An 18,862-nucleotide genomic window follows, 5' to 3' on the forward strand; every position below is an offset into this window, starting at 1 on the left:
TGATCAGCGTGGCCCCTCTCTTCCCCGTCCTCAGCCACCTCCTCCTCCTCCTCCCCCAGCTCAACCTGCCCCCCCCTCCTCCTCCTCTCCACCACCCTCTACCCTTCCCACGCCACCCTCAGCCCCTCCCGGTACCACAGATAGGCTCCTTTCCCTCGTCGCTGGCGCCTACACCGCCCTGAACGCTTCTAAGCTGGACCTCACTGTTAGCTGCTGGCTATGCCTCAGCCCACAGCCCCCTTACTATGAAGGCATTGCCTATCTCGCTGAACCCCAAATCACTTCTCGGCCATCCTCCCGCTGCATTGCATCCTCCCATCGCCTTACTCTCGCCGAGGTCTCTGGCCACAGCCTCTGCCTTGGCGCTGTCCCCCATTCCCACTCCCACCTCTGCAGTTCTACCCTCCCTCTTTCACCCTCCTCACATTTCCTCGAGGCCCCAAACAATACTTTTTGGGCCTGCAACACCGGACTCACCCCATGTATCTCCCTCCTGGTTTTTGATACCTCTTCTGAGTTCTGTATTCTCGTCCAATTGTGGCCCCGCATCTCTTACCGCGCGGATGACACTGCCCTGTCACTTCTCTCCCCGTCCCCTAGAATACGTAGAGAGCCCCTTTGTTACTCTAGCTATCCTCCTGGGCATCGGTGGCCTTGCCGCGGGCATTGGCACTGGCACCACCGCCCTCCTACAGGCCCAACATCTGGCCGCTCTCCATATGGCTATGACATCTGACTTAGAAGCATTGGAGAAGTCTGTCATGGCCTTGGAACGTTCCCTCACTTCTCTTTCAGAAGTGGTTCTGCAGAATAGGCGAGGTCTCGACCTCCTTTTTTTGAAAGAGGGCGGACTATGCGCAGCCCTGAAAGAAGAATGCTGTTTTTACGCCGACCATACCGGCATTGTAAGAGAATCTATGGCAAAATTACGAGAACGCCTTGCCCTAAGAAAAAGGGAGGTCGAGGCTCAGGAAGGATGGTTTAACAATTTCCTCAAAGGTTCCCCTTGGCTTTCTACCCTGATCCCCACCATCTTAGCCCCCCTTATTATCTTCCTTTTAGTTCTCACCTTTGGCCCTTGGGCTTTTCAACGCCTGACCGGATTTATCAAAACGAGAATTGACTCAGCCCTCACTAAGTTCCCTATGGTCCAATACCATCGCATAGAAATAACAGACACTGAACGGCCACACATCTCGCCTGACAGTGACCGTCTTCGTTTCACCAGCAGGGCGGTAACCCAATGACGGGAATAGCACAGGTCCTTGACCCTTGATGGCCAAGTAACTCCCCCTGTGTAGCCTAAGACAGGGGCTGTCGCTGCGGTCCTGGCTGAATCGCCCCTTTAAAAGAAAAGAAAGGGGGAATTGTCAGAGACCAAGGAACGAAACCTAAAACCATAGAAACGAAACTTAGTAAAGGGTTATCCGAGAAACGAAACTTATGTTAAGAATAGAAACTTACCCTACTTCATCCGGGATAGGCGTGGCAAGACCAACGGCCTGAAACCACCAGAAATTTCCCTACCCCAGCCCTAGAAGCATATAAACTCACCCCTTACGCACAATAAACGAGCCTTGACACCATTAGACTGACTCTGTCTTTCTTGCGTGCTTGGTCTCACCTCTCTCTCCCTATGGTCTTTTAGGTGGCTGTTTCACGGACCCCGCGGTTGTATCCGGCTGGACCCGGATACCTCTGCTTATTGCAGTTGATGTATTTCTCTCCTAAACTGTTGGTGTCTCTGTGTATTCATTCCGCCTTCCTTTGTCCATTTCAGATAAAAGTGAGGGTCATCTGATCCTGGTTTCTATCACCCAGTTTCTCTAAGTAGGTATTATTTTCTCACACCCCTCCCCCAAATTATGAGTGTAACCAGATTTTGGATCACCTAAAATGGTTTAATTCCAAGACCTACTCCTGGGAGAAGATATTCTGGGTTCCCCTACTATGTGGGTGGGAGCATCTCCTTTCTATTGTCTGGATAGCAGGATCTTTAAAACTACCAGACAGGAGTCTCTCTCTCTCTCTCTCTCTCTCTCTCTCTCTCTCTCTCTCTCTCTGGTCTTGTTAATCCTCAGCATAAGAAAAATGTATCTGCTGGGTGGAGGAAAACTTGTTTTCTCTTAAGCCCTGTGGCTCCAAGAAAAAGTCTTGGAATTTAACTCTTTCATTTGTTCTTTTCAGTCCTATATACAGAGTGGGGTCCTTGGTCCTGGAAGTTGAGCCATGTCACCTTGGAGTCAGGATCTCAGGCTAGATGTTGCTGTCCACACAGTAGGGAAGCCCTAAGAAGTCAGGGTCCTGGGGTGCAAACCCGAAAGTTTGGACTTGAACTTAGTTCTACTATGTTCTATAGAAAGTGCATTAAGCTATGAACCATATTCTTCTCCCTCCTCAGAGACTGAGGTGGCTAGGAAGAACAATTTTCCCAAGGTGGTAGGGGGAATATTTATTTGTATGTTTGTCCTTGTTATACTTTGAAATAAATATTCCTTTGTAAAAGATAGTCTGACTTAAGTGATTAAATGGAACTGGAGTTCTGAGGACGCCCTGAAACCAAAAGAAAAGTGATAAGTTGAGACAATAATAGTGGTGAGAATCTCCTCACACAACTTTTTTTAAAAATTTTTAAACTCTTACCTTTTGTCTTAGAGTCAATACTATGTATTGGTTCCAAGGCAGAAGAGTGGTAAGAGCTAGGCAATTGAGGGTTAAATAACTTGTCCAGGGTCACACAGCTAGGAAGTGTGAGGCTAGATTTGAACCTAGGACCTCCCATCTTTAGGCCTGGCTCTCAATCCACTGATTCACCCAGCTGTCCCATCCCCCCACTTCTTAGGGTTACTAGGGTAGGAACAGATGAAATGTAACATAATTGCCCTTCAGGCAGGACCAGAGTAAATATTGTTACATAAGAAAATTTCAACCTCTTCTTTCCTACATTAATGTTTTCTTTTTACCTCCCTTCACTTTCCCCTCTTAAAACCTTCAAAATCCAACCAATCCAACCCTAAGTCCTCCATTTTTTTTATTAGTTCTCCATATACCTCTTGAAAGCATTAAGATTAAGGGACACGTGGGGGCAGCTGGGTAGCTCAGTGAATTGAGAGCCAGGCCTAGAGACAGGAGGTCCTAGGTTCAAATCTGGCCTCAGACACTTCCCAGTTGTGTGACCCTGGGCAAGTCACTTGAACCCCATTGCCTACCCTTACCACTCTTCCACCTAGGAGCCAATACACAGAAGTTAAGGGTTTAATAATAAAAAAATTAAAAAAAAAAAGATTAAGGGACACTTGCTTCCACTCCTCCAATGAGAACAAAAGGCCTATTAAGTATCATCATACAGCTTCTAATCCCTCAAATAAATTTACCTTTCTATGCTTCTCTGGACTCTTGTGTTTCTATTTCCAAGTTCCTATTCAATTCTGGTCTTTTTTTTTTTCCTTCTTTTTAATTAGAAATGCTTGAAAGTCCCTTATTCCATTAAAGATGTTTTTCCATGGTAGGATTATATGTGAGTTTGCAGGTTGTTATTATTAATTGTAAGCCTATTACTTTTAAAATTTTGGAATACTGTATTGTGTTTAAGGTTGAACCAATTAAAAATTGCATGTCCTAGATTGCAAAGGGGGTGACCTCCCAGACTGACAGTGATAATTTATAGTCAGAGAGAGTGCTCTGAAGTCCCAGATATGATCTGGTAGCTTCCAGTATAATCTCAAGAATAATCTGGATGGTTATTTCTGTTTTGACATCTACATGTAAAATGCTACAGATTAGGGTAGCATTGTTTATCACATGGGAGCAAATTAAAATAACTTATTAAAACACAAACAAGACAGCCCATAACATAATAAATGGCTTTAGTAACTTCTGTAATGGGGTTTTGGCATATGCCTAGACCTCCTATAGAATCCCCATGTGGAAGATGCTAAGGAACTTACTTCTAGGAGACTGAATTGTTGCAGAATTTTCAGTTTAGCCATGCAGGAAACCACAATTGTCACTCAAAAATAAGGAAAGAAAGAGATTTATTATGCATGTATATGCAGACCCAATCAGGGATCATTCCTTTAAGGTATGGACACTGAAGAAAGGAATTCTGGGTATTTTATAAACTATCAATTGGGGAGGGTTTCTATAGGTTACATGATACATGCATGATCAGGGGTTTCTGTGGGCTTCCATGGGTTACATGATACATACACAAGAGTTTCCATGGGTTATGAACATAAACATGATGGGCAAGTATGGGCATCAGAACATAGGCAAGGACAGACATCCATCGTGGATTTGTTAGGTCACAGCATGGGGAGTAAGAGTGCCTTATGGAGTGGAACAACTGCTTTGTTCTAGTAGGTGCAGGGGAAGGAAGGGTTATTGGTCACCCTATTTATAGTAAGCTCCTGGGTGTGTCAGCCTTGCAAAGTCAGTCCTTAGAGCCTAAGGAGATCTCTAAAGGGGAGATGAGAATCAAGTGTAGACATTCTGTGTTGGCCTTAGCTAGGAGTAGCCTTTTTCCATTGGTTGTGTAGCCAAAACTGCCTGAGCACTATTGGTGTTTTTTCCTACATTTGGAAATTTTCATTTTCCTACATTTCCTACAATTTCCTATATTACAATTGAGGTTGAAGGACTCTATTCACAGCAGATGACATGTGATAAGAGGGGAAGGGATTGAGATCAACTTTTCACCCTTACTCCTTGGGCCTTGTGGCCTTAAGAAATGAGCCTGGAGTTTTGACCTTTTCATTCCTTATTTTCCATGTAGGGGTAGTATGAAGGAACCTAAGACAAATTAGACCCACTGAGGAAAAGCATCCATAAAAGACATGCTTGTGAGTTTGTCTGGAATTCCATGTCAAGGCCAGATCTCAAAATAGCAGCTCAAAATAGCAGACACTTGGATAAAACATCTCCTGAAAGCTTCCTTCATAATAATCCTTTAGTTGTTCATTATTTTGATGACCAAAGAAACTTTTGTAATGTCATGACCAAATGGCCCAGACTCTTTCCCCCTGATTCCTGTAAAACCCCAAGTTAATGTCAATATTTTTCAATTGCTTTGGTTTGTAGAAGTGCCTTAAAAATGTTTTGGATAAAGACTTTTCATAAACAATAGTCTGTGGGGAAATTATGCCTCTTCATGATGTAATGTTTTGTTTGGGGTTTTTGTAGTTTTGTATTTCAAATTTTTCTTTTTTTAAAATTAATTAATTTATAATATTTTTCCATGGTTACACGATTCACATTCTTTCCTTCCCCTCTTCCCTCCCATGAGCTGATGAGCAATTTCATCATGATGTAATATTTAATACTTTACATTCTATAAAAATCTTTCTCTTTGTCATAATAAACAGAAGACCTAGCTACAATCACTGTGTTATGTATTTTGCCTGCTTTATCTCTCCCAGTCATGCAGGTGCTTTGCTCTTTCTCTTTCTATCTTTTTCTTTATTTCACTATCTTTTCGCTTGCAAGGAGCTGGTATCCTTATAAAGCCGACTCTCTCTCTCTCTCTCTCTCTCTCTCTCTCTCTCTCTCTCTCTCTCTCTCTCTCTCTCTTTCTCCCCACACCTGTGACAGTGGGTTTAACTCCCGACCTGGTCCTCACATCCACTCATTCATCACCTATCATCACAGGAAATGGAGTCTCCAATCTGGCCCAAGAATGTAAGCCATTTGGATCCCAAAGTACAGAAATCTAGGCCAAGCATTGTAGCAGCTCAGCATTAATGCCCTGGGAGCAAGAATCCAGGGAGACTAGCCTATCTGGGCTTTGGACTTGAATGTGATGATCCTAATGCTATGTAAGAACTGAGCCAAACTGTGAGCCTAATCATCCCTCTTTCCCAGAGATTGACATGGTGTGTATGTGCGTGTGACTGGTTGGTCGGTCTGTCTATCTGCGTGTGGGGATTATACTATCAAAGTGTTGGGGAAACTGTGTTTGTTCTTTCTATATCTTGGATGTAAATATCTAGCTAATCTAGTGTTAAATTGTTAAAAAAAAACAACTGAGGTGCTATTTATAAGACCCCTAAAATGGGGGAGAACACAAATGGTAAGACATGATCTCCAACCTCCCTCAAGGCTATTTAAGGGGGTAGGAAGGGATAGTAATAGGCCTGGCCCTTCAGAGAATAGGGCCAGAGCTAATCAATGGTATATCTGTCTTTAGCTCCTCAGATCAAATAGTATTTTATCATTTTCTTCTTCCTCCCTATTAGCACTTATGAAATAGAGTTTAATTACAATTTATAGGGGGCAGCTGGGTAGTTCAACCAGGCCTAGAGACGGGAGGTCCTAGGTTCAAATCTGGTCTCAGACACTTCCCAGCTGTGTGACCCTGGGCAAGTCACTTGACCCCCATTGCCTACCCTTACCACTCTTCTGCCCTGGAGCCAATACACAGCATTGACCCCAAGACGGAAGGTAGGGGTTTAAAAAAATAAACAAAACAATTTATAACCTTAGTTTCCTTGCTTCCAGTTGGGCTACAGTCTAAAGGTCTGGTTTGTATTGTCTTCTCAGATAATCTCATTTCCTAGCTAGATGTACTCATTTTGGAATTTTTTTACTTCACCATGCCTCCAGTAAACTCATCATTGGGAAATCTTATATTGTAAGATCCAATTAGCCTTATTACTCACACCTCATCAGTACAGATGCCCCTCTGACTGGTACATGGGATAAGTTTCTCCATTTTAGGAGGGGAACAGGACTTGTCTCATTTTCTACCCAGCTACACTCATTTTTGGACTTCTTTGACTTCTTCATTAACACCTGGGCTTCTTTGGATTTTTCATCATGTACTCAGTACCTTCCCTCTCCCTTCTACTTCTCAGCTCTTTCTCTATTAGATTGTAAACTTGAGGGCAGGGTCTATACTGGTTGTCCCTGGGATGTACTCTCTTCTCACTTCCACCTCTTAGATTGCCTGTTCCCTTCAAGGCTTGGCTCAAGCATCAACTGACCTCCCCAGCTTTCAGTACTACACTCCACCCTATCACTTTGTATCTATTTTATATGTACTTTTTTCTCTACATGTCTCCCCCAAACAAACATAAGTTTTATGAGGATGAAGGCTTTTACATTTTTCTTCACATCCTCTTGTTCAGTCATTTTCAGTTGTGAACCACTTTCATAGTCCCACTTGGGTTTTTTTTAGCAAAGATTAATTAGAGTGACTTGCCATTTCCTTCTCCAGTTCATTTTATAGTCAAGGAAACTGAGGTAAACAGGGTTAAGCAACCTGCTCAGGGTCACACAAGTAGTGGCTGATGCCAGATTTGAACTCAGGAAGATAAGTCTTCCTGATTCCAGGCTTGGAACTCTATTGCACTGCTTGCTGCTCTCAATTTGTATTGTCAATGCCTGGCAAAGTGTAAGGCATATAGTGGGCACTTCATAAATGCTTAAAAATTGGCTAGTGTTTAACTTGACTCTGTAGCCCCTGTACCACACACAAGAGGCACTTAATCCTCACTAGATTGTTAGTTTGGATCTATTCTTTCATCCCACTGATTGATGCAGGATATGACAGGACCATAGGCAAACTCTGGTTACCATGAGCAGCCTTCCCTGGAGGTCAGACTGTGAGGATTAACAGTCCTTCAGGGAGTTTTAACCTGGTGTAAATGATTTTGTTTTTAAAAAATTTTTTGATATCTGGATTTTAACATAATTAGTTTCCTCTATGATGCTATGTATTGTATCTTATGCTCTTAAAAGCATTATTCTGAGGAATCTATAGGCTTCATCAGACTACTAAAAGGGCCCATGCTACTAAAAAAAGTTGCCTGTTAATTGTTTAGCTTCAAAGCCAGCTAACTATGCTACTGTCCAGGAATTTTTCTCCATCTTGTCTTTGGATATAAAGCAAAACGTTGTCAAAACTTATTGAAATCGGGGTACCCTAAGTATGACATTTCCTGATTGATGCAGGCTGCTTGGCTGATAGAGGGATGGGAGAAGATATGGAAGAATGATGCTAGATCAGGTCTACTTTGGGATGAGGGAATCATTAGGCAGCCTGAGGGCACTAAACATATGTGAAGAGAGGTGTGGAAAGCAATGCAACAATAAGAAAGGGGTTTCTACTATTTCATAGATTTGTGGAGGGCTGGTGGGCCTGGATTACTTATCTTTAAGGGAGCTCTCTAGGAACTCTTAGGAGGAACCTCTATGACATAGTATAAGCTGGCTATGACATCAGTGTGGAGTTCCAGGTTAGAGCAGCCCACCCAGCAGTGGGGGGGCTGACAGCTCCTTATGGGGGCGGCATTGCCGCCCCTTGGAGAAAGTCTCCCTTTCTTAGCTGTCTCATTCCTGCTGGGCCCCTTGCTGCTGCTGCTTTTCCTGCTTGGGCTACTGAGCCATCTTATCTGGGTGAGAGCTGTCAGTCAGTTAAGTTAGTAATAGGAAAGCAGAGGTTTGGAGGGATGACAAATGGGAATAAGGAAAATAAAGCCCTGGCTGAAGGTAGAGGGCATGGACTCAGGATCTTGAATATGGGTTAAACTATGCTTGGCCTAGGTAGGAGATCATTAGCTGAGGAGAGGTGATTACTGCTAGTAACTGAATTCTTCTCTGGCTTAGATTCCCTCACTGCTGAAGATTATTGTGAATCGAAGCTCAAGGAGCCCCCATCCAGGTAAGGTCAATCAGTGGCAGGTCACTCTCTATTCCTTCTTTTTGACTGATCCTATTCATCATACCCCATTTCTCCAACAATCCTTCCCTGCTTTCTTGCTCAGGTTTCCTACCCAAGAACTCTTACCTTATCAGCCCATATATATTCTATCACAAAGTTTCTGAACTAGGTCTGTGTCTCTCCTTACAGCTCCTGCAATCTCGAAGGTAGCTAGGAGGCCCAAACTTGTGGATTTAGGGACGTCTTGGTGAGCAGTGGCTAGTACTTAGACATATATGGGTTGGGTTATAGGAGGGAGGGAACTAAAATTTGAGGACCCACAGATTAGATGGGAAGAGTCAAGAGAACAACTCTAGTCCTATGAAAAGGAGAAAGAAAAGTGGGTCTGGAGGTGCAGATTTGAAGATCTCTAGGCACTGTCTATGTCTTTTCAGCAGGTCCCAACGGATGAATTATCCTTATCGTCGGCGGTATCCTATTCAGAAAATCCCTGCTGCCCCTCATATCCTAAGTGACAGCTCTGAGTCTCAAGCTCCTATACACCCTTATCAAAGGCCAAAGTTAAAGAGAGAGACAGAATATCAACCTAAGCTTGGCCTCCTGGGGGGGTGGCAGTCTATGCCCCCCAAAGAACCCTGGTGCTACACATTGGGAGCAGTCCCTCTCTCTCTAGCCTGGCATTTGCTTCCATCACCAGCTCCCATTTTGCTCCATGTCCAATCCCCTTTCCCTGTGATCCCAGCACTACAAAGCCCTGTGATCCCACCACTACCAAGCCCTGTGACACAAAAACTACAGAATTCTAAGACCCCATTACTCCAGAGCCCTGTGACTACAACACTATTTAGCCCTGAGACCTGCAATCACCTGGAGCAGAACATTGCAGGCCACCTCTTGCACCATCAAGTCTATAGTCAGTCACCTCAATCTTATTCCACTGTGGTTCCATCACCCTTGGTTTCTTTGCACCCACCCCCTCTTCCTCCTGAAACCAAGGAGATGGTGCCCAGGCACAACAACCAACTGGTACTACAGATCTCTCTGTCCCCACAGTCACAGTCTGGTATTGAGTTTCTCTTTGGTCCCACCCCCTGGTCTAGTTCAGCTGCCCAACCTCAGCTTTACCCTAATACCTACCCTCATACAAATAGCCAGGTCCCCCCAAAACATTGCCCATCCCAAGTGCTGCCCTCTCCCTGTATTCCTTCACAGCCCCCTGACTGTACTCCTTCATTAAAAGAAAGTCTATCTTCTTCTGGTGGCCTCCAGGACTGCCAAGGGAGAAGGGAAAGGCTTCTGCAGCTTCATAGTAGTGCAACAGACCCCAGAGTTGGGGAGGGATGCATGCCATGCGGGACTGGGCTTGGGGAGCAGGGGGAACCCGCAGCTCTGGCCCAGGACCTGGTGGCGCTACTTGGTCGCCGCCGCATTGCCAGGGACCTTCGGCTACTACTGCTGCAGCGCCTGTGGCAGGGTTGTGCTGGACCAGCCCCAGCCGTGGAGTATCCTATATGTTTGGTGTGCCGCAAACCAAGAGGGCCCTCCTGCCCGACTCCCATCGGCTGGCCTGGACCCCGGCTTCTCGCCTTCCCACAACTCCTTCCCTCCAAACAAGGGCTGGCATTGGGGTCTGGGCCACTCCGTGTCGGCATAGGCTTCGGTCTACACCTACAACGGGATCAGGCCCAAGCCTTGGAGCTTTTGTCCATGAAAGAGATAGAGGAGCTGGAATATCTGGTCAAGTCTCAGTACTCCAAGGAAAAAAGATTCCCGGACCCAGAGCCTCAATTCCCACCCCCAGAGCCTCAATTCCCACCTTGCATCCCCTGCCCAGAGTCTCTACAAAAGGTGGCCCCAGACCTTGGTCCTGCTTTCCCAAAACCCAGTCCTTTACCTCCAGCCCATCTGCCCACATGTCTAGAGGACACCATCCACATTTCGTCTCTAAGCAAGAACCTGGGCACGTCTGCCTAGGAACAGTCCAGGCCCCATTCCCTTTATTTCGGCCCAGGCCTCAAAGTACTGGGAGCCCAAGGGACACCCTGAAGGGATGGTTGGGTGGGGTCCATGTCTACTCTCCATCCCGGAATCCTGGAAGTCCTTTATGGAGTCTGTTGTCCCCAGGCTGAAAATGGCCAAAGGGTGCTATTAGTTTCTTCAACACCACTAGCACTTGGCCCTCATTCTGTAGCCCACAATAAAGAGAATGCTATAGAACTATGTATGTATGTATGTATTTATCATTCTGAGCTGTGTTAGTATAAGCACTCAACTCTTCCCTTTCACATCCCATGAAGCAGAATGCTCAGTCTCCCCTAACTGCCAGCATCTTATTTCTTCCAAGTGAAAGTACAAGTCCCAAATGCAGATGGGGAACTGAAACAAGGATATAAGAAAGTAGTCTTTCAGTGACACAATGAGAGCTATATAAAGTAGCCCAACAGTGGAGGGAGTACTGAACTTCGTATCAGATTACCTAGGTTTAGATCTTCTAAATTTCTTAGCTGTATGGCTCTGGGCAAGTCCATAAACCTCTCAGCCTTTACTGCCCCATCTACTTCTTAAAGTTATAATAAAAGTACTCCGTAAACCTAAAAAAGCAATATGTGAGGTTTTTTAAACCCTTTCATACCAAGCATTGCTCCTAAGGCAGAAGAGCGGTAAGGGCTACACAATTGGAGTTAAGTGACTTGCCCAGGGTCACACAGCTAGGAAGTATCTAAGACTACATTTGAACCAGGACTTCCCATCTCTAAGGCCTGACTCTCAATCCACTGAGCCACCCAGCTGCCCCATAACATGAGTTATTTTTGGCAAAAAGTAATTTTAGCCTGATGTTCACAGTTCTTTCTAAAGGATACTGAGTTACATAAATGGTGTAGTAGAAAGTTCTAAACTTACAAGTTAGTCAAGAGAAACATGGGTTCAAACGCAACAGTATATTCCTGATTTTGGAATCAAAGGATGGGTGTAGATCTTGGTTCTGCCACTTCCTATCTGTATGACCATGAACAATTCATTTAACTTCTCTGGAACTTGGTTTCATCAACTGTAAAATGAAACAACTGGATAAGATGGCCCATGAGGTCTCTTCTGGTTTTAAATGTATGATCCTACAACCCTATCTTTGATATTTATTTAACTGCATAATCCTGAGCAACCTGAGCACTAAGCCCCTCATCTGCATAAAGAGGTTAACAGAATCAAAGGATCTTAGAATTGGAAGATTTAAGAGACCACCTAATGCACCCAAATTCCCTCTGCAGTATCCAACAAGTGATCATTGAGCCTTTGCTTGAAAAGCTCTAGTGAGAGGGAACCCTGTTATCTATTATGCCACCCACTTTTGGATAGCTCTCACTGTTAAGAGGAGACTTGTACAAAAATATTTATAGCTGCGCTCTTTGTGGTGGCAAAAAATTGGAAAACAAGGGGATGCCCTTCGATTGGGGAATGGTTAAACAAATTGTGGTATCTCTTGGTAATGGAATACTATTGTACTCAAAGGAATAATGAACTGGAGGAATTCCATGTGAACTGGAACAACCTCCAGGAATTGATGCAGTGAAAGGAGTAGAACCAGGAGAACCTTATACACAGAGACGATACAATCAAATGTAACAGACTTCCCTACTAGCAGCAATGCAATGATCCAAGACATTTCTGGAGGACTTATGAGAAAGAACACTATCCACATTCAGAGGAAGAACTGTGGGAGCAGAAACACAGAAGAAAAACAACTGCTTGATCACATGGGTTGATGGAACATCACCCTAGTACAAATATCAATAATATGGAAATAGCTCTTGACCAATGACATGTAAAACCCAGTGGAACTTCATGTTGGCTATGGGAGGGGGGTGGGAGGAGGGGAGGGAAAGAACATGAATCATGTAACCATGGAAATTTTTTCTTAACAAAATTAAATTAAAAATTTTTTTTAATTTTAAATTTAAAAAAATTAAACTAAAAAGGAGGAAGCTAGGTGGCTCAATGGATAGAGTGCCAAGTCTGGAATCTGGAGGATTAAATCCAGCTTGATACTTACTAGCTATGTGACCCTGGCAAGTCATAACTCCATTTTTCTCAGTTTTCTTATCTGTGAGACAAACTGGAGAAGGAAGTGGCAAATCATTCCAGTATATTTGCCAAGAAAACTCAAAAAAAGGGTCATGAATAGTTGGATAGGGCTGAAAATGACTAAATAATTCTTAGGAAATTTTTCCTGCTATATAATGTACAACTGCCTAGTAACAGTTCCTGGTTTTGCTTTCTTGAGCCAAGGGAACTAATCTAATAATTCTTCCCAATGACCCTCCAAATGCTTGAAAATTACTATCCTGCACACATTAAATCTTCTCTAGATAAATATTCTTAAATTCTTAAATTATTTTTCCCTGGATACTCAATAGTTGATTAATATTTTTCCTGAAAAGTAGCTTTCGGAACTGTACATCAACCAAACTCCACTTGTGGTTTAACCAAGGCAGAATATGATAGCATTAGCTCTCCTATTTAAAAATAACTTGTACTAAGAATTGCTGTGAGGAAAGCACTTTGTAAACCTCAAAACGACATACGTGTATAGCTATAACAAGGCCACAAACAACTACCCTAGAAATCTTCTCAACTTTGAATTCAAATAATAAGAATGCTATAGCAATCCTTTCCCCTCCTTCACTTAAATAAACCTCATTCCCACCGCCCCTCACTGCAGATTTTTTTTTTTCAGGTCAGTCAGGATTTATCATGATTTCATATTAGAACAAAAAAAGTTTACTTAGAATAAAATGTCCTTTATCAGTTGTAGCAGCAAGAAAATATCAAACAACAAACAGTATAAAATAAAACAAATATACCTCTTCTCACTCTCCAGATGCTTAATTCTCTGGTAATGGGGGTTAACAGTCCTGAAATTCCTGGAGGTGTAAGTACATAGTGCCTTGCATATAGTAGGCGCTTAATGTTTATTGAACGAATGAAACGGTCCAAAAGATAGATATAAATGAGGATGTCACCTCTGTGACCTAAGCGTCACTTTTGTGGTCAGGAATGCTGGATTCGAACGCTAGGTTCACACCTGCTGTGCTGCCTCACCAAATCACTTAACCCTGTAGAGCTTCAGTTTCCTCATCTGCAAAATGGGGACGAGACTAAAAGTATCTCTTTCAGAGGCTTGTTGTGAGAATCAAATGAGATTAATGTATATTAGTGCTCAACACACTTTAAAGAGATATGTAAGAATTAGCTAAACATGGAGGCGGGAAATATTGATTGCAGGAACGCAGCAGTAGCTATGCTTCTTCCGCCTTCTCTCCAGGTTCACCCAGTCTCAGGGCAGCGCCCTCCTGGGTCTTCTCGCGAGAACTCGCGCTCCCAATCCCATGGCATCGGGCGCGGAATTGTACCGGCACCATAGATATCAGATGTCAGTCATTATGGTGCAAACGAGACTTCCGGTACCCTACACTGAGGTGGCCGAACCGCGCCGGCGTACAGAGAAGCCACAGAACGCGGTGCCTTTGCTCACGTGACCCACGCCTCAGCGAACAGCGTTCCGACTGTGCTGACGTGTACTGTCACCCTGCGCCTGCTCTCGAAAGGCTGTGGGTTTGAGCGCGCTTGCGTAGTTCAGGCGTTTGGTTCCTGGTCTCACTGAGCTGTGGGAAGGGGAAGCTGCTGAACCAGGGTCGGTTCCGGGCCTGGAGCTGAGACTGTGCGCAGACGACGAGGGTGACCTGAGCAAGCGAGCGGACCCCAGGCATGTCCCTGCTGTGAGCCGCGTAGATAAGACGATGGGACGGCGCCGGGCGCCCGAGCTGTATCGGGCGCCGTTCCCGCTGTACGCGCTGCGGGTCGAGCCCAGCACCGGCCTCCTTATTACTGCGGGCGGGGGCGGCGCCGCCAAGACCGGCATCAAGAATGGAGTGGTGAGCCCCCGGCCCGGAGAGAAGGGGACTCTATACCCTGACCCCGCCTCCCCGACCACCATCCCCTTTCCCCTCAGTCACGAGCTTCCTCGCCCAGTGTCACCCCTAGAACCCTCTCCTCCCACTCGCTTTCCAGTGACCCTTATGTTTCTCGTGTATTAGAGGTCCCTGGTGTTCCCCCACGTGTCTAGTATAAGGTTCTACAAGAGACCCCAAGACTGATAGACCCCTCACTCAATGTTGCTCAAACCTGTCGCTCCTTCCCTCCCCTTCATTGTCTCTTCCCGCCCATAAGCCACTCATATGCCCATGTCTGAAGTCCCTGCTGTGGTTTTTCACTGTCAACAGTCTTCTTAAGCAGGACTAAAATTTTTCTACTTCCTTCACACCAATGAGGGAAATATATGAAACCAGGTTAAAGGTTCCCTTCTGAAGTTTTAAGAGATCAGAGTCTCTGGGGATTTCCAGTTTTCACAAAACTCCCACGTTCAGTTGAAGGAGACAGCCTCTCTCGGAGAGTTTACCAGGAAGTGGTGTTTCCAGACACTTCTATTGAAAAATGAACATTAATGAGTCCTAGGAGATTTAAAGCACCTTGCCCCTCCAGGCTGTTCTGGGTGCTAGCTGAGCAGACCTCAACATGTTCTATTTCCACAGCACTTTTTGCAACTGGAACGGATTGGTGGGGCTTTGAGTGCCTCTTTGCTGCATTCCCATGACACAGAGACTAAGGCTACCATGAACCTTGCCCTTGCAGGCAATATTCTTGCTGCAGGGCAGGATGCTAGCTGTCAACTCCTTCAGTTCAATCCCCAAGATCAGGAGACCAGTGACAAGCAAGACAATACAGGTGAGAAAGTCATCTCAGACTTCACCTAGCTGGAGAGGCCTTAGTGAATCTTCCTCTTGACTTCTCTCACAGTGGACCCTCTGAGAACCAATACAAAGTTACACTACTGCTACTCTTCTCCCACAATGTATCTTAGAAGTTGCAGAGAGCATCTAGGTGGGACTGGAGAAATCTAGAATCACAGTTTATGAATTGCAGGTTCTCAGGAGGAAGGCCTACGACAAAGGAAGGGGACAGTAACCACCACTGAAACCCAAGAAAGTGGGGCATCAACTCAGCAGGAGGGGGTGGAATTGAATGTGGAGAACTTGCAGTCTGTGCAGACAGACTTTGGCTCTGACCCACTGCAGAAGACTGTGTGCTTTAACCATGACAGTACCTTGCTTGCCACTGGGGGCACTGATGGCTTTGTTCGGGTTTGGCAGGTGAGGATTTCTGGGGAAGGCAAGTGTGGGGATGGGGTGAAGCCTAAGTTGTAAGAGAGTTTGGAATTAGTCCTTGATGAATTTGTTGGTTAAATCCTGAGAACAGTCTATGAGGCTCAAGAACTCAGTGGGAAGAGGAAGCTAGCTCTGAAATAGAATAAGCTGGCCAGGCCATGATCATTGGTCTAAGTATAGATTTGTGATTTTGGCTGCAGGTGCCTAGCCTTGAGAAGGTTCTGGAGTTTAAAGCTCATGAGGGGGAGATTGAAGACTTGGCTTTGGGCCCTGGTGACAAGGTGAGGATATTGAAAAGGAAACAGTGAAAAGACATGGAAGTTCATCTTGTCCAATAAATGTGTCTCACTAATGTCCTTCCCTGACCTCCTTTCTGCTTCTCCATCAGATGGTGACAACAGGCTGGGATTTTAAAGCCTGTGTTTGGCAAAGAGATCAGCTGGTGACAGGGTTGCGTTGGGATGAAAACTTGCCTCCTTTACCGGACACACCTTACCGTTATCAAGCTTGCAGGTGTGAGGGCTTGAGAGGGAGGGTAAATAAAGGAAGATTCTGCATAAAGGGAGGGAAGGATCAAAGAAGAATAGGAAATGGATTTATTCCACATAGAATCCCCCAAAAAAACACAACTTGGGAGAGTTGGGTTGGGAATTGGTCTCTGAAAATAGAACTTTTCAATCCATTGAGGAGAGAAGAGGGTAAGAGGAACTCTGTGGGGATCTGAATAGCACCACCCCTGGCCCCCAGGTTTGGGTGGGTGCCAGACCAGCCTGCTGGGCTGCGGCTCTTCACAGTGCAGATTCCCCACAAGCGCCTGCGCCGGCCACCACCCTGCTACCTTACAGCCTGGGATGGCCATAATTTCCTGCCCCTTCGGACCCAGCCTTGCGGTAACGAAGTCATTTCCTGCCTCAGTGTCAGGTATGAACTGGTAATAAGGTTGGTAGACATTGAAATTTAACAGCTGGGAGAGGGGTCCTGAGTAGAAAGGGGCAAAGATTTCTGGAGATGGCATGGGATTGATAAAAGTTATGCTTTTGCAGTGAATCGGGCACCTTCTTAGGCCTAGGCACTGTCACTGGCTCTGTTGCCATCTACATCTCTTTTTCCCTTCAGGTAGGTAACTGGGTACAATTGGATGGTAGATGGGGATTGCACGAATATCAAGAGGGAAAGAAGGGAAACAAAATATCAAGAGGGAAAGAGTGGGAGTGGGGTGGGTTTGCATTATCTATCTCTTGTCTGTGGGACAGACCAGCCCAGGATATGGAAAGACCTATTGATTCAGCATATATGTTTGCCTGTGGGAGAGGATAAAGCTGTACTTGTGACCTTCATGACTTCACTTCCATCCTTCTCTCCCCAGCGCCTCTACTATCTTCGAGAGGCTCATGGCATTGTAGTGACAGATGTGGTCTTCATGCCAGAGCAAGGACGTGGCCGAGAGTTGTTGGGGTCTCATGAAGCAGCATTGTTCTCTGTGGCTGTGGACAGCCGATGCCAACTGCATCTATTGCCCATTCGGCGTGAGTTTTGGGGAGACAAAGATGTGAAAAACTAGAAGCAAAAGTGGAGGGATGGGGGAATAGGAGAGAATAGAATTTTTTCTTGGAAGCTTCATCATTTTCTCAACATGTGCTGTCTGCCCCAAAGTAAGTTGGGCTACTTTGTTTCTTGCTTTAGATTTGAGTACTCTGTGCCTATTCTCTGGACTTTCTCCTAGGGAGTGTCCCTGTGTGGTTGTTGCTGCTGCTGTGTGCTGGGCTCATCATTTTGGCCATCCTGCTGCTTCAGAGTGTCTTCCCAGGCTTTCTCTAGCCTTCCTTGTTTCCTGGGGGATCAGGACCCTGGACACTGAAAAGACCAGAGCTAGTCAAGGCCTAGGGTACCACTAATTCCACTGGAACTGAAGCCACCCCAAGAAGACAAGGAATGTGGTAGTGGCCCCCACCCCACCTAAAGGCTGAATGCTGCCCTGCTCTTTGCCCTTGGTATACAGGGTTCCTCTCATTTCAGCTAAGACAGCAATTTCTGAGGTACCACTCACTGCTCCTTCCAAGAGCAAAACTGAAACCGTTCCTGTAAGGACTGGAAAATGTGACAGCTGTCCACACCTCACCTAGAGTCTGGATGCTGCCCAGCCCCTGCCAGTCAGGAGCCAGCCAGCCCTTTCCCCTCAACAATGTGAAGATGACTGAAGCCTTGGTGGCTGTATTCCCCCCACTTTGTTTGAGGGGCTCATCACCCTCTTGCTGCTTGGTGACGGAGTGAACATCCCTTCTCTTCCATGCAGCTATTGTTCATTTGCCACTGAGATTAAATCAGTGTCCCAGTCCTTAACAAATGTTATGGGACTTGGAGGTTGCACAAAAGAATTAGCGGACCAGTAATGCCTCAACAATAGGTTTTTTATTATGTCAAATTTTCATTCACAGAAGGGGGAGACTTATGGCCTAAAATGAAACAAGCAGGAGTGTGGGTAAACGGGCAGCAGGGAAAGGAAATAATCAGGTTTATCTCTAGGACCTTGAGTGTGGACTAATCATCAGTCCACACTAAGGAGGAGGAAATGGGTGGAGAAGAGGGTCAGCAGTCTTCTTTTGGAGAGGCTGCCCTTGCTCAACATATCCAGATCTCCTGAGTTCTGTCACTTCTTCCTAGTTATTATTTGGGGAATGTCATCACCTTCAAACTAGGGCAATTCTGAAGCCAGTGAAGGTCTTGGGTTTTATCAGAAGGGAAACAAGCCAATCTGGTTGGTTTCCAGTCTCTGATAGCACTGGCCATTACCTAGCATCTCCCTGCCTGTGTGAAAGAAGCCCAGCCAAAACAAATAGTTAATATAAACAAGGATGGAGAAGTTTACAGAAAATGGTAGGAAGATGGAGAGGTTATTCCAAGTGTCCAGAGCAGAAGGCAGACACCTGGCCCATAATAAGCCAGCCTGACTATAGTTAATAGTAAGTGTGGGTTATTCCTTGCC

The 18,862-nt window shown here is 45.3% G+C and overlaps 2 protein-coding genes across 5 annotated transcripts; both read left to right on the plus strand.

The window, feature by feature from the left end:
* Positions 1-563: 563 nt before the first annotated feature.
* PRR30 (proline rich 30) lies at positions 564-10,633 on the plus strand. Its single transcript, XM_044659600.1, has 5 exons — positions 564-819; positions 1,063-1,235; positions 8,605-8,659; positions 9,402-9,685; positions 10,034-10,633. Exons 1-5 carry the CDS (start codon positions 564-566, stop codon positions 10,631-10,633), a joined length of 1,368 nt encoding a protein of 455 aa, XP_044515535.1.
* A 3,721-nt stretch (positions 10,634-14,354) lies between these two features.
* On the plus strand, positions 14,355-17,740 carry PREB (prolactin regulatory element binding). Of its 4 annotated transcripts, XM_044663727.1 has the most exons (9): positions 14,355-14,589; positions 15,247-15,439; positions 15,638-15,864; positions 16,080-16,160; positions 16,268-16,392; positions 16,627-16,800; positions 16,923-16,995; positions 17,246-17,405; positions 17,603-17,740. In XM_044663727.1, the coding sequence occupies exons 1-9, from the start codon at positions 14,455-14,457 to the stop codon at positions 17,695-17,697; spliced, it is 1,263 nt and encodes a 420-aa protein (XP_044519662.1). In that variant the 5' UTR covers positions 14,355-14,454; the 3' UTR covers positions 17,698-17,740. The 4 variants fall into 4 exon arrangements, with proteins under 4 accessions (XP_044519662.1, XP_044519664.1, XP_044519665.1 ...); XM_044663729.1 differs by lacking the exon at positions 17,246-17,405; XM_044663730.1 differs by lacking the exon at positions 16,627-16,800.
* The last annotated feature ends 1,122 nt before the right edge of the window (positions 17,741-18,862 follow it).

The sequence above is a fragment of the Gracilinanus agilis genome, chromosome 2 (genome assembly GCF_016433145.1).
Source record: "Gracilinanus agilis isolate LMUSP501 chromosome 2, AgileGrace, whole genome shotgun sequence".
NCBI classification, from domain to species: Eukaryota; Metazoa; Chordata; class Mammalia; order Didelphimorphia; family Didelphidae; genus Gracilinanus; species Gracilinanus agilis.